Below are 17,150 nucleotides of genomic sequence, written 5' to 3'. Positions count from 1 at the left end.
GCCAGATGTAGGTAGGCAAATACCGGTCGGTAACGGCCGAAATTCTGTAATTTCGACCGTTACCGACCGGTATTTGGAAAATGAGATGTAGGGCCACCTAAAATACAGATTCGGTAATTTGACCGAATCGGTAAAATTACAGATTCGGTAAAATTACTGAATCTGTATTTTGCGATGTAAGTAGCACTGTAATCAGTGCTACAGGGCTTTCAGAATTCGTTATTTACCACCAACTAGAAGTTGGTGGTAAATAATGAAAAGCCTTGAAAAAGCATTTTTTTTGCTTTTCAAACGCTGCCATGTTGCAGACATACATGCCCTTAGGGCATGTATGTCTGCAACATGCGCACCCACACACGATTGAGGGGTGCAACAGGGTGTTAAAGTGACGCCCTGCCACCCTTCAATGTTTCCCCCAATTATTCATTCCTATGGGCCCACAGGCCCATAGGAATGAATGTCAATTACCGAATCGGTAAATACCGATTCGGTAATTACCTAATCTTACCGATTCGGTAATTTAAAAATAGAAATTACCTACATCCCATTTACCTACTCTTCAATACCGAATCGGTATGATTCGGTATTGAAGAGTAGGTAAATCGAGATTACCTACATCGGGCCCTAAATGTTTCAACTGCCTGTCGCACAGTATATACCTCAGTCTTATGGCAACACGCTTCCTGCAGCTTTTCATGTTCGTTTAATGTTGGATATGTAGTTCCTGCAGTTTAACTTACCTATGTTTGCAGTCATATTTTTCATGTCTCTGACCCAGCTCACGTCCCGTTAGTAACCTGTCTGCGCCATATGTTTGGTTCTTTTTATGAGTTTCCTCCTTCATTGACAAGAGTGGTTTATTTCTCACTTCAGAGAACCTCTTCATAACTCCTTCGCACTTCCCTGTGATATTTTTCACCTCACTGCAGGACAGCGCACGCTGTATGACTGCTATACTCTGGTTTATCTCTCTATGGGGAGGCTTAAATCTATGTCGCGCTTACCTTCCTCAACGACAAAGGTTGCCTTCGCGAAAAATTCCAAAGTGTTCTCTGCCTTCTCTAAATTGGAAGACCCTCTCACGCCGTCTGGCTCAGAAACAACCATGGAGTCCTCTCAGCCTGCTTCGGGGAAAACTAATGTCAAAAGATTGAAGAAAGACCCTCCCTCGCCACTCAAACAGTCTGCGCCTGTCTCAATGGAACTATTGTTGTAGAAGATACGTTCTTTTTGCCCTTTTCTGGAGGAAATCAGTTCCTTGCGTCCTTTTATGGAGGAAACTACTGCCAAGCTTCAAGCCCTTACTGACAATTGATCGCATATTGAAACAAGAGTCTCCTCAGTTGAACACTCTGTTGCTTCGTTTCAGGAAACTTGCTCCACGGTATCCCATCTAAATTCGCAGGTGTGTACACTACAGAGGCAGGTGGAGGAGTTGGAAAACAGAAATAGGCGGAACAACCTCTGCATTTATGGTCTGGCAGAGGGACTTGAGGGCTCAGACTTGCTTGCTTTCTTCAAGTCCTTCCTTCCCAAATTGCTCCGTCTGTCAGATGGTACGGTTCTCAACATTCAACGTGCCCATCGACTAGGTCGACCACCTGCTTCTGGGGGTGAACCTCTCTTCTGGGCTGAGCTTTCCCAACATATTACCCGATTTATGGATGATAACTTCATCCTTGCTGGCGACTGCAACCACCCCTTGGATCCCTTTGTGGACAGGCACTCTGCAGCTCATTACATCCCTAATAAATCCCACAAGCTCTTTACCCAAACCATTTCCCAACATAAGCTTATCGACGCATGGCGTCTCTGTAATCCAACATTAAAAGAGTTCACTTTTTACTCCCCCTTACACCTTTCCCAGTCACAAATTGACTACATTTTTGTTTCTCATCATATCGCTCAGACCCTCAATACCGCTGAAATTGGTCCGATTTTACTTTCGGATCATGCCCCGGTTTTGATTAGCATAGATGTACTTCCTAAATCTGTTGGCCCTAAGAGGTGGCGCTTTAACAATTCTCTCCTATTAGATCCCAAATTTACTACCTCTTTTACTTCATTTTTGGATGAATTTTTCTTACTTAACGATACTCCCTCTATTCCAACACACACCATTTGGGACGCATTTAAGGCAGCAGCACGAGACTTTATTATCAGTTTTGTAGCGCGGAAACGTAAAACTGCCAGTAGATTTACTGAGAATCTCCTTAGTGACATTAAGAGACTGGAACATTTCTATTTTACCTCGCATTCACAGGACAGCCTCACTGCTCTTGTGGCTGCTAAACTGAAGTTTAATCAAAAGTCCACGGAAGATGCCTCACTGTATCTGTTAAAGTCTAGTGCTAAGTTTTATGGGGGACGAAACAAAGCTGGGAAAATTCTTGCCTACTATCTCAAGGTTAAGCACAATAAGCTGAACATCGATTCCATCTATGATGCCAACTCGGTTCTCCAACATAAAGATGCTGATATTCTTACTGAGTTCTCCCTTTTCTACAAGAATCTGTATTTTTCTGAAACTCAGCCTTCCCCCCACTCTCTCACACACTTTTTCTCCACCATCCAGAAACCTGAGCACTTTCCTCTTGACTTAACTTATTTAGAATCTGACATTTCTCAAAAGGAACTGACCACTGCACTTCAACATCTTAAACTGAATAAAGCTCCTGGGCCGGATGGTTTCACTGTGGAATTTTACCTCCACTTTTCCAAGTCACTCTTTCCAAAACTCCATTCTCTCTTGGGCTCGTTTACTGTCCTTGGAAGTTCCTCTGGGTCCTTTTCCGATGCCCACATATGCTTAGTACCCAAAGAAGGAAAAGTACTGTAAGAATTACAGGCCCATTTCCTTGGTGAATATCGATTACAAAATATTCGCCAAGGCGCTAGCTGCTCGACTTGACCTTCTGCTTCCGGATCTTCTGGGTGAGGAACAGTCTGGTTTTGTGAAGGGCCGATATATTACTGATAATACTAGATTATTGTTTAACATCTTGTCTAAATCCTCACATCTACAGCATCCTCTTGCAGCGATCGCCCTGGATGCCGAAAAGGCGTTCGACAGGGTCGAATGGTCCTACCTTTTTCACACTCTAGATTGGTTTGGCTTTGGTCCTAAATTTATTTCCTTGGTCTCCCTCCTGTATTCCAACCCACGTGCGGCGGTCTGCGCAAATGGTCAGGTTTCTCCCTTCTTTGATCTTGGAAGATGTGTCCGTCAGGGCTGTCCCCTTTCCTTTTTAACTTGGCATTGGAACCCTTCTTGTCCAAACTTCGCCAAAATCCCAATATTCATGGTTTTCAGACTGCGAATTCCCACATTAAACTCGCTTCGTACGCAGATGATATTCTGCTCTTCCTCTCCAATCCTACAGATTCCATCCCAGCCTTTCTGGAGGAAGTTCAGAATTATTCCCTCATTTCTGGTTATAAACTTAACAATGACAAATGCGAGATCCTGCCCCTTACAAAATTCACATTTAAAAATGACTTCAGTGGTTCCAACTTCACCTGGAGCCCTTCCCACATTAAGTATTTAGGCTTACACATTACCCCTTACATCTCTAACACTGTCTCCCTATGCCATACTAAATGTATTAAAAAAATATCAGATTCAGCAACTAGATGGCACCCTCTTTATTTATCATGGTGGGGCCGCCTTGATACTATCAAAATGATGCTATCCCCTATAATTCTCTATACCATTCCCAAAATTCCTGTGCCTATTCCCTCCAAATTTTTTAGGAAGATTAACACTGTCTTATCTTCCTTCTTGTGGAACAACAAAAAACCTAGAATGTCTCTTGCTAGATTGATCCGTCCTGCCTCAGAAGGCGGTGTGAACTTTCCAGACTTTCCCGCCTACCAGAAAGCCTTTTTGTTGCGCCAAGCTTCCTTTTGGCTGCAGGACCCCACCTCTCCTTGTCCTCTATGGGCTGAGGTTGAGCGCCTTTTCCTCTCCCCCTTTTCTTTTGTTGAATATATTTCTTTTCTCAGAAGCCTCCTTCGATATCCACTCCCATCCATAAATTCACCACCAAACTTCTCCTCTCCTCTAAACCCACCCCTCCTATTCCCGTTGCTGATTTCCTTTCTTCCACCATTTGGCATAATATTCATCTCCTAATCCACAACAAGCCCTTTTATTGGAAATCCTGGAGGCATGAAGGGTTAGTTTGGGTATCGCAACTGTTTTCACGCTCAACCCTTATGCCCTTCTCAACTCTGTGCTCTTCCTTTGATTTACCTCAGTCTTTTGCTCCTAAATACCTTTTACTTAAAACAGCAGTACTGACAACGCACAACCAGCTTCTGCAAGCGCAAACTCCCTCTTATACCCCCTCACCCATTACACGACTTCACTCTCTACTACGCACTACTCCCAAGGCTTCTACTCTCTACAAATACCTTCATGCCCACGAGTCAACTAGAACCAAGTCTAGGGTGGAGGAGCAGCGGGAGCACGACCTCAACACTTCTTGGTCCGTATCCCTGTGGGACAAGTTATGGATTAAGATTCGTAAATCATCCAGAGCGGCGTCCCTAACACAGTCTCTATTCTTCCTTTACAAAAGGTTGCTATACACGCCCTCTGCCCTCAGCAAACGATTTCCAAACACACCAGATGTTTGCTGGTCTTGCTCTTCTCTGCATGCCACCCTATTCCATATGCTGTTTCTTTGTAAACCCATACATAACTTCTGGATACAGGTTTGGGCTCAATTTAATGTAATTTCCAACACTCACATTATTTTTCTCCTACTCACGTCTTCTTGGGAATTCTCTCACCTTGCTGGGATGATGCTGATTGTGATGTTCGTATTGTTGATTTATTGTTGGCTGTTGCGTTCCAACAGATAACTATTAATTGGAAGGCTTCAACTAACATTTCCTTCAAGGCTTGGTGGTATAATGTTTGTCATAATCATAGACTTGATACTGCTTTTGCTTTTCCTCTTCGCATGGCCACGAAACGTGCAGAACTATGGCTCCCTATTACACTGTATTTAGATAACTGTGCTCTTCGCTCCTTTTGTCCAAAGCCACCCCAACAAGAGGTTCCTAAGCCACCCTGAATACCCTTCGCATTTCCTTTTGCTTTCATTACCATTTGTTATTTGAACATTTTTTTTTCCTGATTGCTTATATATCCATTATATTATCTCTGTCATATATACTGCCCATGATCTTCCCATGTTATTGAATTTGCTGTATTATTTTTCTCTGATTGCTCCTGTTCTCCCCTTCCCTCCTTTTAGTTGTCCCTCAATTTTCCGTATATTGTTGCTTGATACCTTACATTTTGACTAATAAAGTCTTTTTTTAACTGAAAAAAAAGAAATATCGAGGACACAAATATTGTGAAGGTAAGTTTCTATGTGTAAGCAAAGTTTTACTGCATAGAACTCCACATTTATGTACTTTGACTATCTATATATCTTCAAGGTAGGTATATGCGGAGTTAAGAATAGCCATTCTAGACCTACCTATTTGAACTAACCTTCTCGATATTTTTTATATGATATCCTGTCCTTACGATATTCCTGTTTCCGATATTCTGTCAGTGATCCATATTTATTCCAGGCTCTCCCTGAACTGGTCGAGGATCCTTTTTTCACCTCCCTACAAGCCGCCATACATAGATTCATATGTAGGAAATAAAACCATTGAATCCCCTGAAATTGCTGTAGTAAAGCATACAGCGAGGGGGACTAACTTTACCAAATTTTATGTTATAATATTATGCAGCTCTGTACTATTGTAGAATGGTCTGAAACGGAGACATACTTATCATGGCCTCCTATAGGAAGAGTGGTTATGACTCTCCCACTACGGTAAATGATCTAGCTATGTAAATCCCACAGAACTTGTGGTGCATAGTTCAGCACACCAGTGGGAGCGACCCTTTGGCTCTGTGAGATGGTTAATAATCAAGAAACTCTCACTACATATCCCTCCCCGTATACACCAATACACACAAATCCAAATTTTACGCCTTCATTGAAGACATCCGCCTTTGCAAAATGGTACCTAAGGGGCTGTAACTAAATTTTAGACTTATTCTACCAGGGTGACATAAAACCTTTTTCACAATGTGAACTAGATTTTCAGCTGTAAGGCGGGAAAGATTAGGACACAAGCAATTACAACACTAGGTAATGTACCAGGCCAATAAACATGCAGCAATATGAAACAAAACAGCATTAGAAACTTTGCTGGCCAACCTAACGACACAGAGAGCGCTCATTTAGAAATTATACACTACACTGAGGGACAGCATCTCTGCACGTAAGTGGGCTTACCAGAATAACTAGAACATTCTATAGAACAATTTCTGATAATGAATGGGACAGGTTGGGGTTTGATCTACACAAATGCTATCAACACAAAAGAGATACACTGCAAATTGCTCTATAACCGGCATTTCTACCCCTTGAAACTCCATAAAATGTTTCCAAGGTCTAGCCCCATGTGTTGGCGAAAGTGTGGTGAGATAGGTACTTTTGAACAGATCTGGTAGCAATGCCCATATATTTGATCTTTCTGGAAGGACATCTCCAAAGCCTTCCACGAGATCATATGCTTCCCATTACCCTCACCGCCAACCTCATTTTTTAGTGGTGCTGATACCTCCAGAGCTTAAAAGTATACCACTCAATGATAAAGCAATGCTTTGGAGCTGCCTAGGAGAAGCAAAATTGCCATAGCATTATGGTGAAAAAAAGCAGATCCTCCATCGATTTGTCAGTGGTATGGGAGGCACTGGGACATAGTAGCGATGGTCACTTACTCAGCAACATTAAAAATTAACACTTTGCTTTTGAGGCGCTCTGTGCGTCAATGGTAGAGTATCTCTCAAGGGGTCTTCCCAACATGGTATACCCACCACAGCTAGGAGCTATGAATATGTTCCACTGACTTTCCAATGAGCCAGACAGGAATTACTATAATTGCAATGATCCCAATCAATCAATCAATCAGGGAATTGTAAGAGCGCTACTCACCCGTGAGGGTCTCAAGGCGCTCAGGGGGTCCGCAGATCTGTTTAGCTGAAGAGCCAGGTCTTGAGCGTCTTTCTGGAGGTGTTCAGGGAGGGGACCCGTCTGACGTCTGCCAGTAGCTCATTCCAGGTCTTGGCTGCAATGTGAGAGAAGGACCTTCCGCCTGCTCTGGCTCTGTCAATACACAGGGTTTCGGCCAGTGTGAGGTTGGACGATTGGAGGTTTCTTTTGGGTACGTGGAAGTTGATTCTGTCTTTGAGGTATTTGGGTTGTTCTGTAGGCATTTGTAGGTGTGATTGAGGATTTTGGAAATGACTCTTTTCTCCAAGGGAGCCAGTGGAGACTTCGCAGGTGTTGGCTGATGTGTTCGTGTTGGGGATGCAGAGGATGAGTCTGGCAGAGGTGTTCTGTATTGTCTGGAGTTTGCGGAGTAGGGACTTGTTGATGCCGGCATAGTGTGCGTTTCCATAGTCCAGTCTGCTGGTGATGAGTGCTTGGGTGACTGTCTTCCTTGATGCAGGGGGGATCTACTTGAAGGTCTTGCTGAGGATGCGGAGGGTGTTGGAAAAGCTGGAGGTGATGGCGTTGACCTGTCTGTTCATGGTGAGTGATGAGCCGAGTACGATGATGAGGTTCTTGGCGTGGTCCGAGGGGGTAGGTGGGCGTCTGAGGGCGGTCGGCCACCAGGTGCTGTCCCATGCAGAAGGGGTGGTACAGAAGACGAGGACTTCTGTCTTCTCGGCGTTGAGCTTCAGGCAGCTGTTGGTCATCCAGACTGTGGCGTCTTGCATTCCTCTCTGGAAGTTTAGTTTGGCAGTGGTGGGTTATTTGGTGAGGGAGAGGATGAGCTGGATGTCGTCGGCATAGGATACGATGTTGAGGCCGTGTTGTCGGATGATGTCTGCGAGGGGGCCATGTAGATGTTGAAGAGGGTGAGGCTCAGTGATGAACCCTGTGGGACTCCGCAGGTGATTTTTGTGGGGTCAGAGAGGAAGGGTGGGAATCTGATCCTTTGGCTTCTTCCACTGAGGAATGATCGGATCCAGTCCAGGGCTGTTCCTTATATGCCTGCGTTGTGTAGTCTGGTGTTGAAGGCCGCTGATAGGTCAAGTAGGATGAGGGCTGCGGAGTGGCCTTGGTCCAGGATGGTGTGGATGTCATCTGTAGCGGTGAGTAGGGCAGTCTCGGTGCTGTGGTTGCTTCAGAATCCGGATTGGGACAGGTGGAGGTGGGATCTCTTAAATGAATCTTGTCAGTTTCCTGTTGACTGTTTTCTCTGCAACTTTGGCTGCGAAGGGGAGGAGCGAGATGGGACGATAGTTCTTGAGGTCGTGGGGTTAGCTGAGGGCTTCTTGAGCAGAGGTCTCACTTCTGCGCGCTTCCAGTCATCTGGGAAGGGACCTGTTTTGAAGGTGGTGTTGATGGTGTGTTGCATTTTGGGTGCGATGGCGGCTGCGACTCTGTGGTACATGTGAGGTGGGTAGGGGTTGGTGGGGCCCCCCGAGTGGATGCTTTTCAGTGTCTTCGGCTGTGATCGGTGTTCAGTTGGAGATGGTGGGCTGGCTTGTGTTTCTGGGTGGCGGGGGGCCATCTGTGGCGCCTGGTGGATCGTCAATAAAGTTGTCATAGAGGTTTTTGATCTTGAGGTGGAAATAGGTTCCAAGCTTGTCGCAGAAGTCTTGGAATGGAGTGATGTCTGTAGCTTCATTGTGTGGTTGATGAATTCTTGAATGATACTGAAAAGTTCCTTGGAGTTGGTGGAGTTGGCCAGGATTTTGTTGTGGATGAAGTTCCTCTTGGTGGCTCTGATCTGGTTGTGGTAGTCCATCATGGCGTCCTTGTAGGTGGTGGGGTTCTCGGTTGTCTTGGTGTTTCTCCAGGCATTTGCAGGTGCGTCTGGCTTCTTTGAGAGCGGTGGTGAACCAGGTGGCTTTCCTTGGGCGTTGTCTGTCGGGGTTGTGTAGCAGGGCAAGCTAGTCTGCCCAGTTGGAAATCCAGTTGTGGAGTTCTCTGGCTGCGTCATTTGCGTCGTGTGCCCAGGTGTGGTAGTCTCAGGTGAGGGTGGAGTTAAGTTGCTGGTCGGTAATCTTGCTCCAGTAGTTTTGTGGTGAGTGTGGGGCTGGTTTGGGTGTCGGGTTTGTTGATGGCGAAGTGTACGCAGTGGTGATCGGTCCATGGTTGCTGCGTTGTGTAGCTGAATTGGACGCTATTTCTGTAAGTTGGGGTCGAGGGTGTGTCCTGCTCTGTGGGTCGGTGTATTGATGAGTGGTTTAAGTCCGATGCTGGCGAGGTTGTCACGAAGGATAGTGGAGTTGGGGTCACTGAGGTTGTCGAGGTCGAAGTTCAGGATTCCAATGAGTATGTAGTTTGTTGAGGCGATGGCATGGGGTGCGATGAAGTCAGTGATGGTGGTGGTGAAGGGTGTTCAGGCCGGGGGTCTGTAGGCGAGGGTTCCTTGGAGTGTGGCTTTGAGGGAGGTCTGGATCTGGAAGTGCAGGTGTTCGGTGGAGGGGAAGGTCTCGCTGAAGGTGGTTAGGCAGAGGGGGCTCTTGTGGGTGATGGCGAGTCCCCCTCCTGGGTGGTTGGGGCGGTCTTTCCTCTGGATCTTGTATCCATCTGAGATGGCGGTGCTGATGTCGGGGGCGAAGGATGCGTTGGTCCAGGTCTCTGTGAAGTAGGCAATGTCGGGCGAGAGAGAGTCGAGTAGGGTCAAGATTTCCATGGAGTGTTTGTGTATGGAGCATACGTTGAGGAGGATGCATTTTAGGAGGTTACGGGTGCTGGGGTTGGCGGTGTTGGAGGCCGGGGTGGAGGTGAGGGTCTGGTGGCAGTGGAGGAAGGAGAAATGGCCATAGGGAGTGTTCGGTGAGCCCTGTTGGCATTCTCTAAGTTTTCTCATGGTTGAGTGCGAGGAGGGTGGTGGTGTCGTAGCAATGGATAGTGGGAGGTCCAGGGTTCCTGGCGCTGGCCGTGGTTGGGTCGCGGACGGGCGCAGTTGGGCTTGCCTTCGGTGCGCCTTCGGCATGCCGGCGGTGTGACTGTACAGCGGGCGCCATTAAGCAGGGGAGGTGAGAGGCCATTAAGCAGGGGAGGTGAGAGGTGAGGAGAGGCTGGGAGGTGGGAGCGGGGGGATTCCGGGAGGGGGTGGGAGTCAGGGGGTGGGGGCTGCAGGGCAGCAGCGACAAAAGGAAAAAGGAACAGGCAGGCACGAGGAAATAAAAAGAGTGGTGGAATTAGAGCAAGACACAGATGGGCACAATAGGGAATAATTTAAGAAAACCGCTGAGAAAGGTTACGGTGGTTGCAGGCAGTCTGGTCCCAGCTGAAGCGGGCAGCAGGAGCGGGCAACAGCCTCGAACCTCCCAAAGAAGAGGTCGGGGTCTGGAGGCAAGAGATGCACGAACTGTCAGGATGGAGAACGGGCCTTCTCTCACATTGCCGCAACAAAATGGAATGAGTTACCTTCTAACCTCAGAACAAATTACTGCTTCCTCTCATTTAGGAAACAACTAAAGACAGTTCTCTTCCCCAGATCAGATCAATAATCCTCAACCAGAGCTGCTATCGAATCACTTGCTACCTCTCCTCAGCGCCGTGATGTCCTCCCAAGGATGAATGTTAGCGCTTTACAAATAAATAAATACAAATACAATACAAATGGCACAGTGGAGCTGCTGGGAGAGAATGGACCTAGACCGAGCGTGCACCACATGCTCTGGTGCAAGTTGACAGCAGGTGCTAACATCTGGTTGCAGATGTCTTCACTATTTCTAAAGTGGGGGGAAGCGGGGGGGGCTCGTTTTTCTCTTTCCCCCTTTTTCCTATTTTTGCATCTGTTACATAAAACAAGGAAAACATTTTCAAAACAGTATTTTTGAGCACATAATTGCTATCATCATTAGCTAAGTGTATATGTACCATCTTGGGCGGCAATAAAACCGTATTTTTCAAAATAAAGAGAGAGAAAAGAAACATAACAGAGGAATGTGGTGCCCCCTTCTTGCTGTCTTTCACTCTACTAAGAAGCCCTTATGGTGACTACCCCCATTACCTTCTCACACTCTGGCCGGAAGCTCCGGATGGTTATGCTCTGCTTGCTGACCAACATGTCCTTGCGGATGTTGGCGTGGGTGTGGTCCAGCGTCTCCTTGGCCTTCACGAGCCTCATCAACTCGTTGTTGATCTCTATGTAGGCCTCCTGGAGATGGGCAACCACCTCTCGACAGTCCTTGGCATAGGATTGGATGAAGGTGTTGTTCTGCATGATGGTGAAGTCGCGGAAGAAGGGTAGGGGCAGTTTGGTAAGCCATGGTGGACCTCGGATGCGCTTGCTCGGGTCTGCGCTGCAGGGTGGCTCCTTGGACGTTTCTTGTGGAGGTTTCTTAGTATCCAGTGCACAGATGCCCTCAAATGGTACCCTGTCATGAGGCGGCAACATGGTCAATCCAGGCTCCTCTTTCGTGGGGCATGGAATCACCTCTGGATGTTTCGTCCAGGGGTAGGACTTGTGCCACGGAGCTGACTTTACTCTCCCCGTTTTCTCACCAAGCTCACGAGCCATCCTTACGATGTCCAAGGTGGCCTCCCGCCAGCATTCTGAACCGACAGCGCCGGGGCCAGTGCATGATGGGGGTATCAGAACCATGGCGAACCTCTAGAGTGGACCTCAGGCAACAGAGGGTGCTGAAGGAAAATACAAAAAAAAGTGAGGTCAAGAGAGGTACAGAGATGTAAAAATAAAGGTATACACAGTGAAGCAAAGAAATACAGTTATAAATACAACTACTGTGGGGAATAGTGAGATGGTGACAGGTACACTGAGCAAAGAAAGATAAAAGGCACTGGGGAATGTAAATAGTGTAAAGAGAAATAAAGTAGCATACAAAAAGAAAGGAGAAGTAGATGACAGAGAGAACAAGCATTGGCATAGCCAATAGGTCTCGCCTTTGGGACCGTGTAAGTGTTTAGCAAGAGCTATTGGCTTTGTCAATGTGTTTAAGCTATGTTGCAGAACAGTGTGGCTGCTGTGCAGCATGTTGAAAAGGTATTATAAAATGTTATGAGCATTTTTGTTATATATAACCAAGGAAAAATGATGTACAAATAAACAACCCTATTAAACAAGCATCCACACCTGCCATTAAATATGCCAAGACACCAAAACCTGTCTGTAAATATACTAAAAAGCACACCTGTCTGTACACATACAGAGATGCAAATCTTTTGGTTAGCATACCAAAAACACTACAATACACATCTGTAAACACACTAAGATGCACAAATCTGAAAACAGAAAGATTTACATCATTCATTAATTTAAACATTCAAAGAGAACCATATCAATCTGTTCTGGAATACTAAAGGACGCACAACACTCTGTAAACATGCACAAGGATCCACATCTTTTAGTAAACATACCAAGAGAACTACAGCACAGCTCTGCAAACACACTACAAGCTGTGCACTTGTCTTTAAACATACAGAGATCCACACCTGCCATTCAACATACTGAGGGAACCACACGTGTAAACATTCAGAGAGATGCCCAACTGTTGGCGAGGGTACCCAACACAAACAACCACACGTGTCTTAGTAAACACACACAGAGGTGCACACTTCTCTGTAAACTTTCAAAGAGATGCAAGCAGACCACTCTGTAAATATGCAAATAAACCCATAGTCATCCGATTAAGCACAAATCCCTATAAACTTATGTGCATGCCATTAATGTCTGGGCAGGGATGGCACAGGGGTGCTGCCAGCTCAGGGTGCGCGTGCCAGCAAGTAACACACGTCGTGACTTCATGAGCAGGTCTGCCATTGTTCTTCGCAGTCAGCCCTGCTGCACCGCCGGCAGCTTTGTTATTTCAGGAAAGAATTGAAAGTCTCTCGGTGAGGGGTGTGTGGGCAAAAGGTCTGCGTGTGCAATGGGTGGGGGAGGGAAGGAGAAACCGGAAGAACGGAGGGGAGGGTACACACAAAAAGAACGGACGGGAAGAGGAGAGGAGAACGAGGGGTGGGGGAGAGGAAAAGAAGATGTAAAAGAGAAGGGGGGGTTAGGAATAGGGAGGCAGAAGCAAAATCGATTCGGAAGAGGGTGGGGACGAAGAAGGAAGAGAAAGCAGGGGAGGTGAAGAGTGAGGGAGAGGAGCAAAGGAGAGCAGAGACAGGAGGAGACTAAGGAGAGACAGGGTAGCGAAAGGAAGGGAGTGATGGACAGGCGAAGGGAGAACGGAGAGGGAGAGGGTTATAGAAGGGAATAACTTGTTTGCATGTTTAATCTATCATGCTAACTGTTTCTAAGCGCTGTAAAACAAGTGTTACAAAAAGCAAGTATTGGCCGCGCGGCCATGAAAGTGACGCAGCCGCCCTCGAAGTGAAAGTGATCCCCGGCTGTAAGGGTGCCCGCGAGCGTTGCACTTAATGAGCCATGATGAGACAGGAAAGGCAGATGGCGCCTCTGCTTGTAACTGTCCGCGTAACCGCATGCTCTAGGCCACAAAAAGAGCGGTGGTTGGCTTTTTAAAGCGCACTCACTAAATGTCTCGCCAGTTGAAGCACATGCGCTGGCTCAGGAGAGACCTAAAAAGGAGAACATTTGCTAAGTGGAGTAAGGAGAAAAGCAGTTATAAACACTTTGGGGTTTATTAGGATGGTGGACGGATGGCCGCCGCCGAGCCAGAGGTGATATCTGCCGGACTGGCGGCGGACATCCACCCGTGGTCGCAACCCGGAAAACCACCGGTCGCATTAGCATGGCGGTGACGACCTTGGCGGTGAGATTTCCTGCCCGTCACTTTTCCGCTGGTACCACTCTGCACGCCTGCCTAGCGGGGGGAACGGGACCGCTACAATGGTGCCGGTGCAGGGCCTGGCACCGCTGGCTTGATTATGATGCCGACGGTAGCCAGCATTTCCGTGGCAGTGGGACCGTCATGGAAAGGCATGCGCAGAATGTCTCCGGGGGTCCATTGCGGACCCCCAATGTGTTGGAGGGGTGGGTGCACTGGGTGTCCCTGTACCAGGTGGCAGGCACTGTGCCTGCCACGCAGTGCAGTGATATGCATGACATGCTCTTTTTCACATCACGGATGTGCTGCTGGCAGCAGCAACCGCCGCAATGTTAATGCCTGCGATCGTACCGCCGCAGTCAGATTACGACTGCGGAGCATGCTATTCAGACCGGCCGTTATGCCGCGGTCCGTCTTTTCCCGCTATCATGGTGGTTGGGCTGATCTTTCGACCGCCATCCTAATAGACCCCTAAATTTCCAAGAAAGCCCCTTGTAGAAATGTACACCTTGATTTCATCACCAAATTTCCCATGCGTATTATCAATTGAATCATCTTTGCACTTTAGTCCTTTCCATTACTGGTAAGAACACTGAGCAACATTAATTAATTCCACTAAATCATGCATAATAAATAAAGTATATAAATACAGACTATCTATAGCATAGTATAGACTAGAGAATATCAAGTTAAAACTAAACTAATCAAGCTAGCACAGATTATAATGAGCCTCTTGCTCCAGTTGAATGTCTCCTAATCAGAGTCCCCTTAAACATAATCCTAAAATCACATTAAATTGTTCTCTTTGTGATTGACATAATATATTTTGCTTATGCAATTGTAATACCTAAAGTTTTCATAGAACATAAGGTGACTCATTCATCATCTCTATTTCCATCTTTCGGCTAAAAGTGGCAAAAGAACCTTGGTCGCTCACCAAAATGAAAATGTAGTCCAATAAAAGATGGACGGAAGAATAGTTCACTTGTAACTCACGGGGACAGAACCATTATTTTCTGAAACTAGCTCTAAGATTGGAGATGCTTCAGCTTGGATCGATTCCTATCCAGAGTTGTAAAATAATAATCTGTACACTCTTATCTGGGACCTGAGACAATAAGAGTGAAGAGCACATCATTTTCTCTGCAGGCCATCCATATAAATCATCGGCATCCATAAGACGGGGCGTGAGCACTCCCTATTATTGATGAAAAAATAGTTTGCAATTTCTACTGTAGATGGTAAATCGGAGATAAAAGGCGTAAGTGGGAGCAATGCTAAAACGCACCCCTGCCACAACACTTTTGCATAGGATTTTTTTTCATACCAGACATCCGTACTTTCTAAATCAACCATGGAGGTTGTAAGAAATGTGGTTACTGGTTGAGGGATTGAAACCATAATCCTTGTCAGGATGAGGCACAAGCAAACCCTAAGTTAACCTGTGCTCAACACTCAGAAAGCTTGGCACAGAGCAGTCAGGCTTAACTAGTGGCAATGTGTAAAGTATTTGTGCAACAATTCAAACACACCACAAAACGGATCCCACTCCATATTAGAAAAATAGAAAGATAGAGTAAGTTTTAATAAATGAAACAAGACCAAAATAACAAAAATATAATCAGTAGAATTGGAGATAGCCTAATAAATGCACAAAGGACCAACTGTGGTTATCTGATTACGCCAGACTGGGACAAAGTCACGAGTTCAGTCTGACCACGATGAAGCGTGGGTCAGCTACCGAGACCCAGTTAAGCCCGCTGAACAGCAGTACCTTAAATACTGGTTGCAGGGCATTGTGAGGTCCCTTGTCAAGGAATAGGTTGCGCAGCTGAGGCGCTGCATCGGTTCAGGAGGAGCTGCGAGGTTGAGGTGTGAGGTTCTGCACCGCTATTGAGGATCCCGTGGATGAGGGCTTGCGGTGCAAAGTTGAGCGTTGAGGATGCACCATGCAGCCAAGAAGATGCACGGGCTCCGAGGAGCTTTGGGGCTGCAATGCAAGATCGTGTCAGGGATGTGTCATGCAGCAGAGGAGATATGCCACTTCCGATTAACTGCAACGCTGCGATGTAGAGTCCCAGCACTGAGAAAAGTTCATGCAGCAGGGGCAATGCATTTTTTCTGCTCAGGTTTGCACCATGCAGCAAAGGTGACACGTCTGTTCTGCCAGAAGCACAGATGGGCTTGGCAGAGCACTTTCAGGCCCACTTCCAAGGGTCCAGAACTGGTGTGGTACTACTTGGTAGGGTAGAATTCACAATTGTAGAGTCAAGGTGCTAATTACAAGAGATTCAGCCCTTAGAATCACTCTGATGGTCCTGGGTACAGGTTGGAGGTCCAGTCCTCCTCACCCAGGCAGGAGGGCAGCAGGGTAGCAGGGCAGCAAGTCAGTACAGCAAGTCAGCACAGGAGAGCAGACAGTCCTTCAGGGAAGCAGTCCAGTAGAGTAGCAGTCCTTGCAGCAGTACAGTAGTCCTTCTTCCCAGCAGAGTCTTCCGCAGGTTTAGAAGTGTACTGAATAGTTGGTGTCTGAGGTCCAGTCTTTATACCTGGTGCCTCCTTTCAAGAGGGAGAAGCTTCTAGAGGTTTCCCTTTGAAGTGCACAGGTTTCCTGCCTCCCCGGCTCCAGACTAACTATAGGGGGTATTGCATCCTTTGTTGTGTATAGGCAGGATACAGCCTATTTAGGTGTAAGTGGGGCTGTGCATTATTTCACTCTCCCATCCTGCCAGTGATGGCCCATCCAGACACGCATAAGCTCCCTAATTTGCATGGCTGTCTATGATGACTACACAAAGTCCATCTGACAATCGCATCCAGTCATGTGACCCAGAGACAGGCAATAGGCACTAAATGGCTAAGGCAAGAAAATGCCAACTTTCTAAAAGTGGGAAAGAAATATCCAGACGTGGGTGTCATGCATGCTATGCCACTGGATTCAAGCTAGCCTGGCTGATGGGCGGTGATATCCCAAAACTGGTTCCAAAATGCTTGTTTTCGGTCCAGCAAGGGTCAGACATGACAGTTAGGGCTGGTCCCATTGGGAGGAGAGTCAAGACTGATTTACATATGGCTGGGTCCAAACTGGGGAGGCATGGTGAGCAAAAAAACAATGAATTTAACCCAGATTTGTGACCGGGGGTGAATGTTTGACAATGTTCAGCATTCCGTCCATCTTTTTGTGTTGCTATAGCAATTTTCTAAAAGTGGCATTTTCAAAATTGGAATCAAAATTGAAGAAGATTTTTCATTACAATTCCAAAGACACCAAACATGAACTGTACCTATTTGGAAGTTACAGCTTATTAAATGTAACAAGGTAACTCCAATGGTATTCTGTGGGAGAGGT

At 46.6% G+C, this 17,150-nt stretch overlaps 1 protein-coding gene across 1 annotated transcript in view; it reads right to left on the bottom strand.

Moving 5' to 3' along the window:
* TEKTL1 (tektin like 1) overlaps positions 1–17,150 on the bottom strand; it is a 182,846-nt gene that overhangs the window by 103,438 nt on the left and 62,258 nt on the right. The window contains exon 2 of the mRNA XM_086924377.1: positions 11,062–11,693. Within this exon, the coding sequence (XP_086780503.1) occupies positions 11,062–11,655 (594 nt within the window). The 5' untranslated portion in view covers positions 11,656–11,693. The remainder of the gene's footprint in view (positions 1–11,061; positions 11,694–17,150) is intronic.

Source organism: Lissotriton vulgaris, chromosome 5 (assembly GCF_964263255.1).
Source record: "Lissotriton vulgaris chromosome 5, aLisVul1.2, whole genome shotgun sequence".
Taxonomy (NCBI): Eukaryota; Metazoa; Chordata; class Amphibia; order Caudata; family Salamandridae; genus Lissotriton; species Lissotriton vulgaris.
This window is presented reverse-complemented; position numbering and strand designations above follow the sequence as displayed.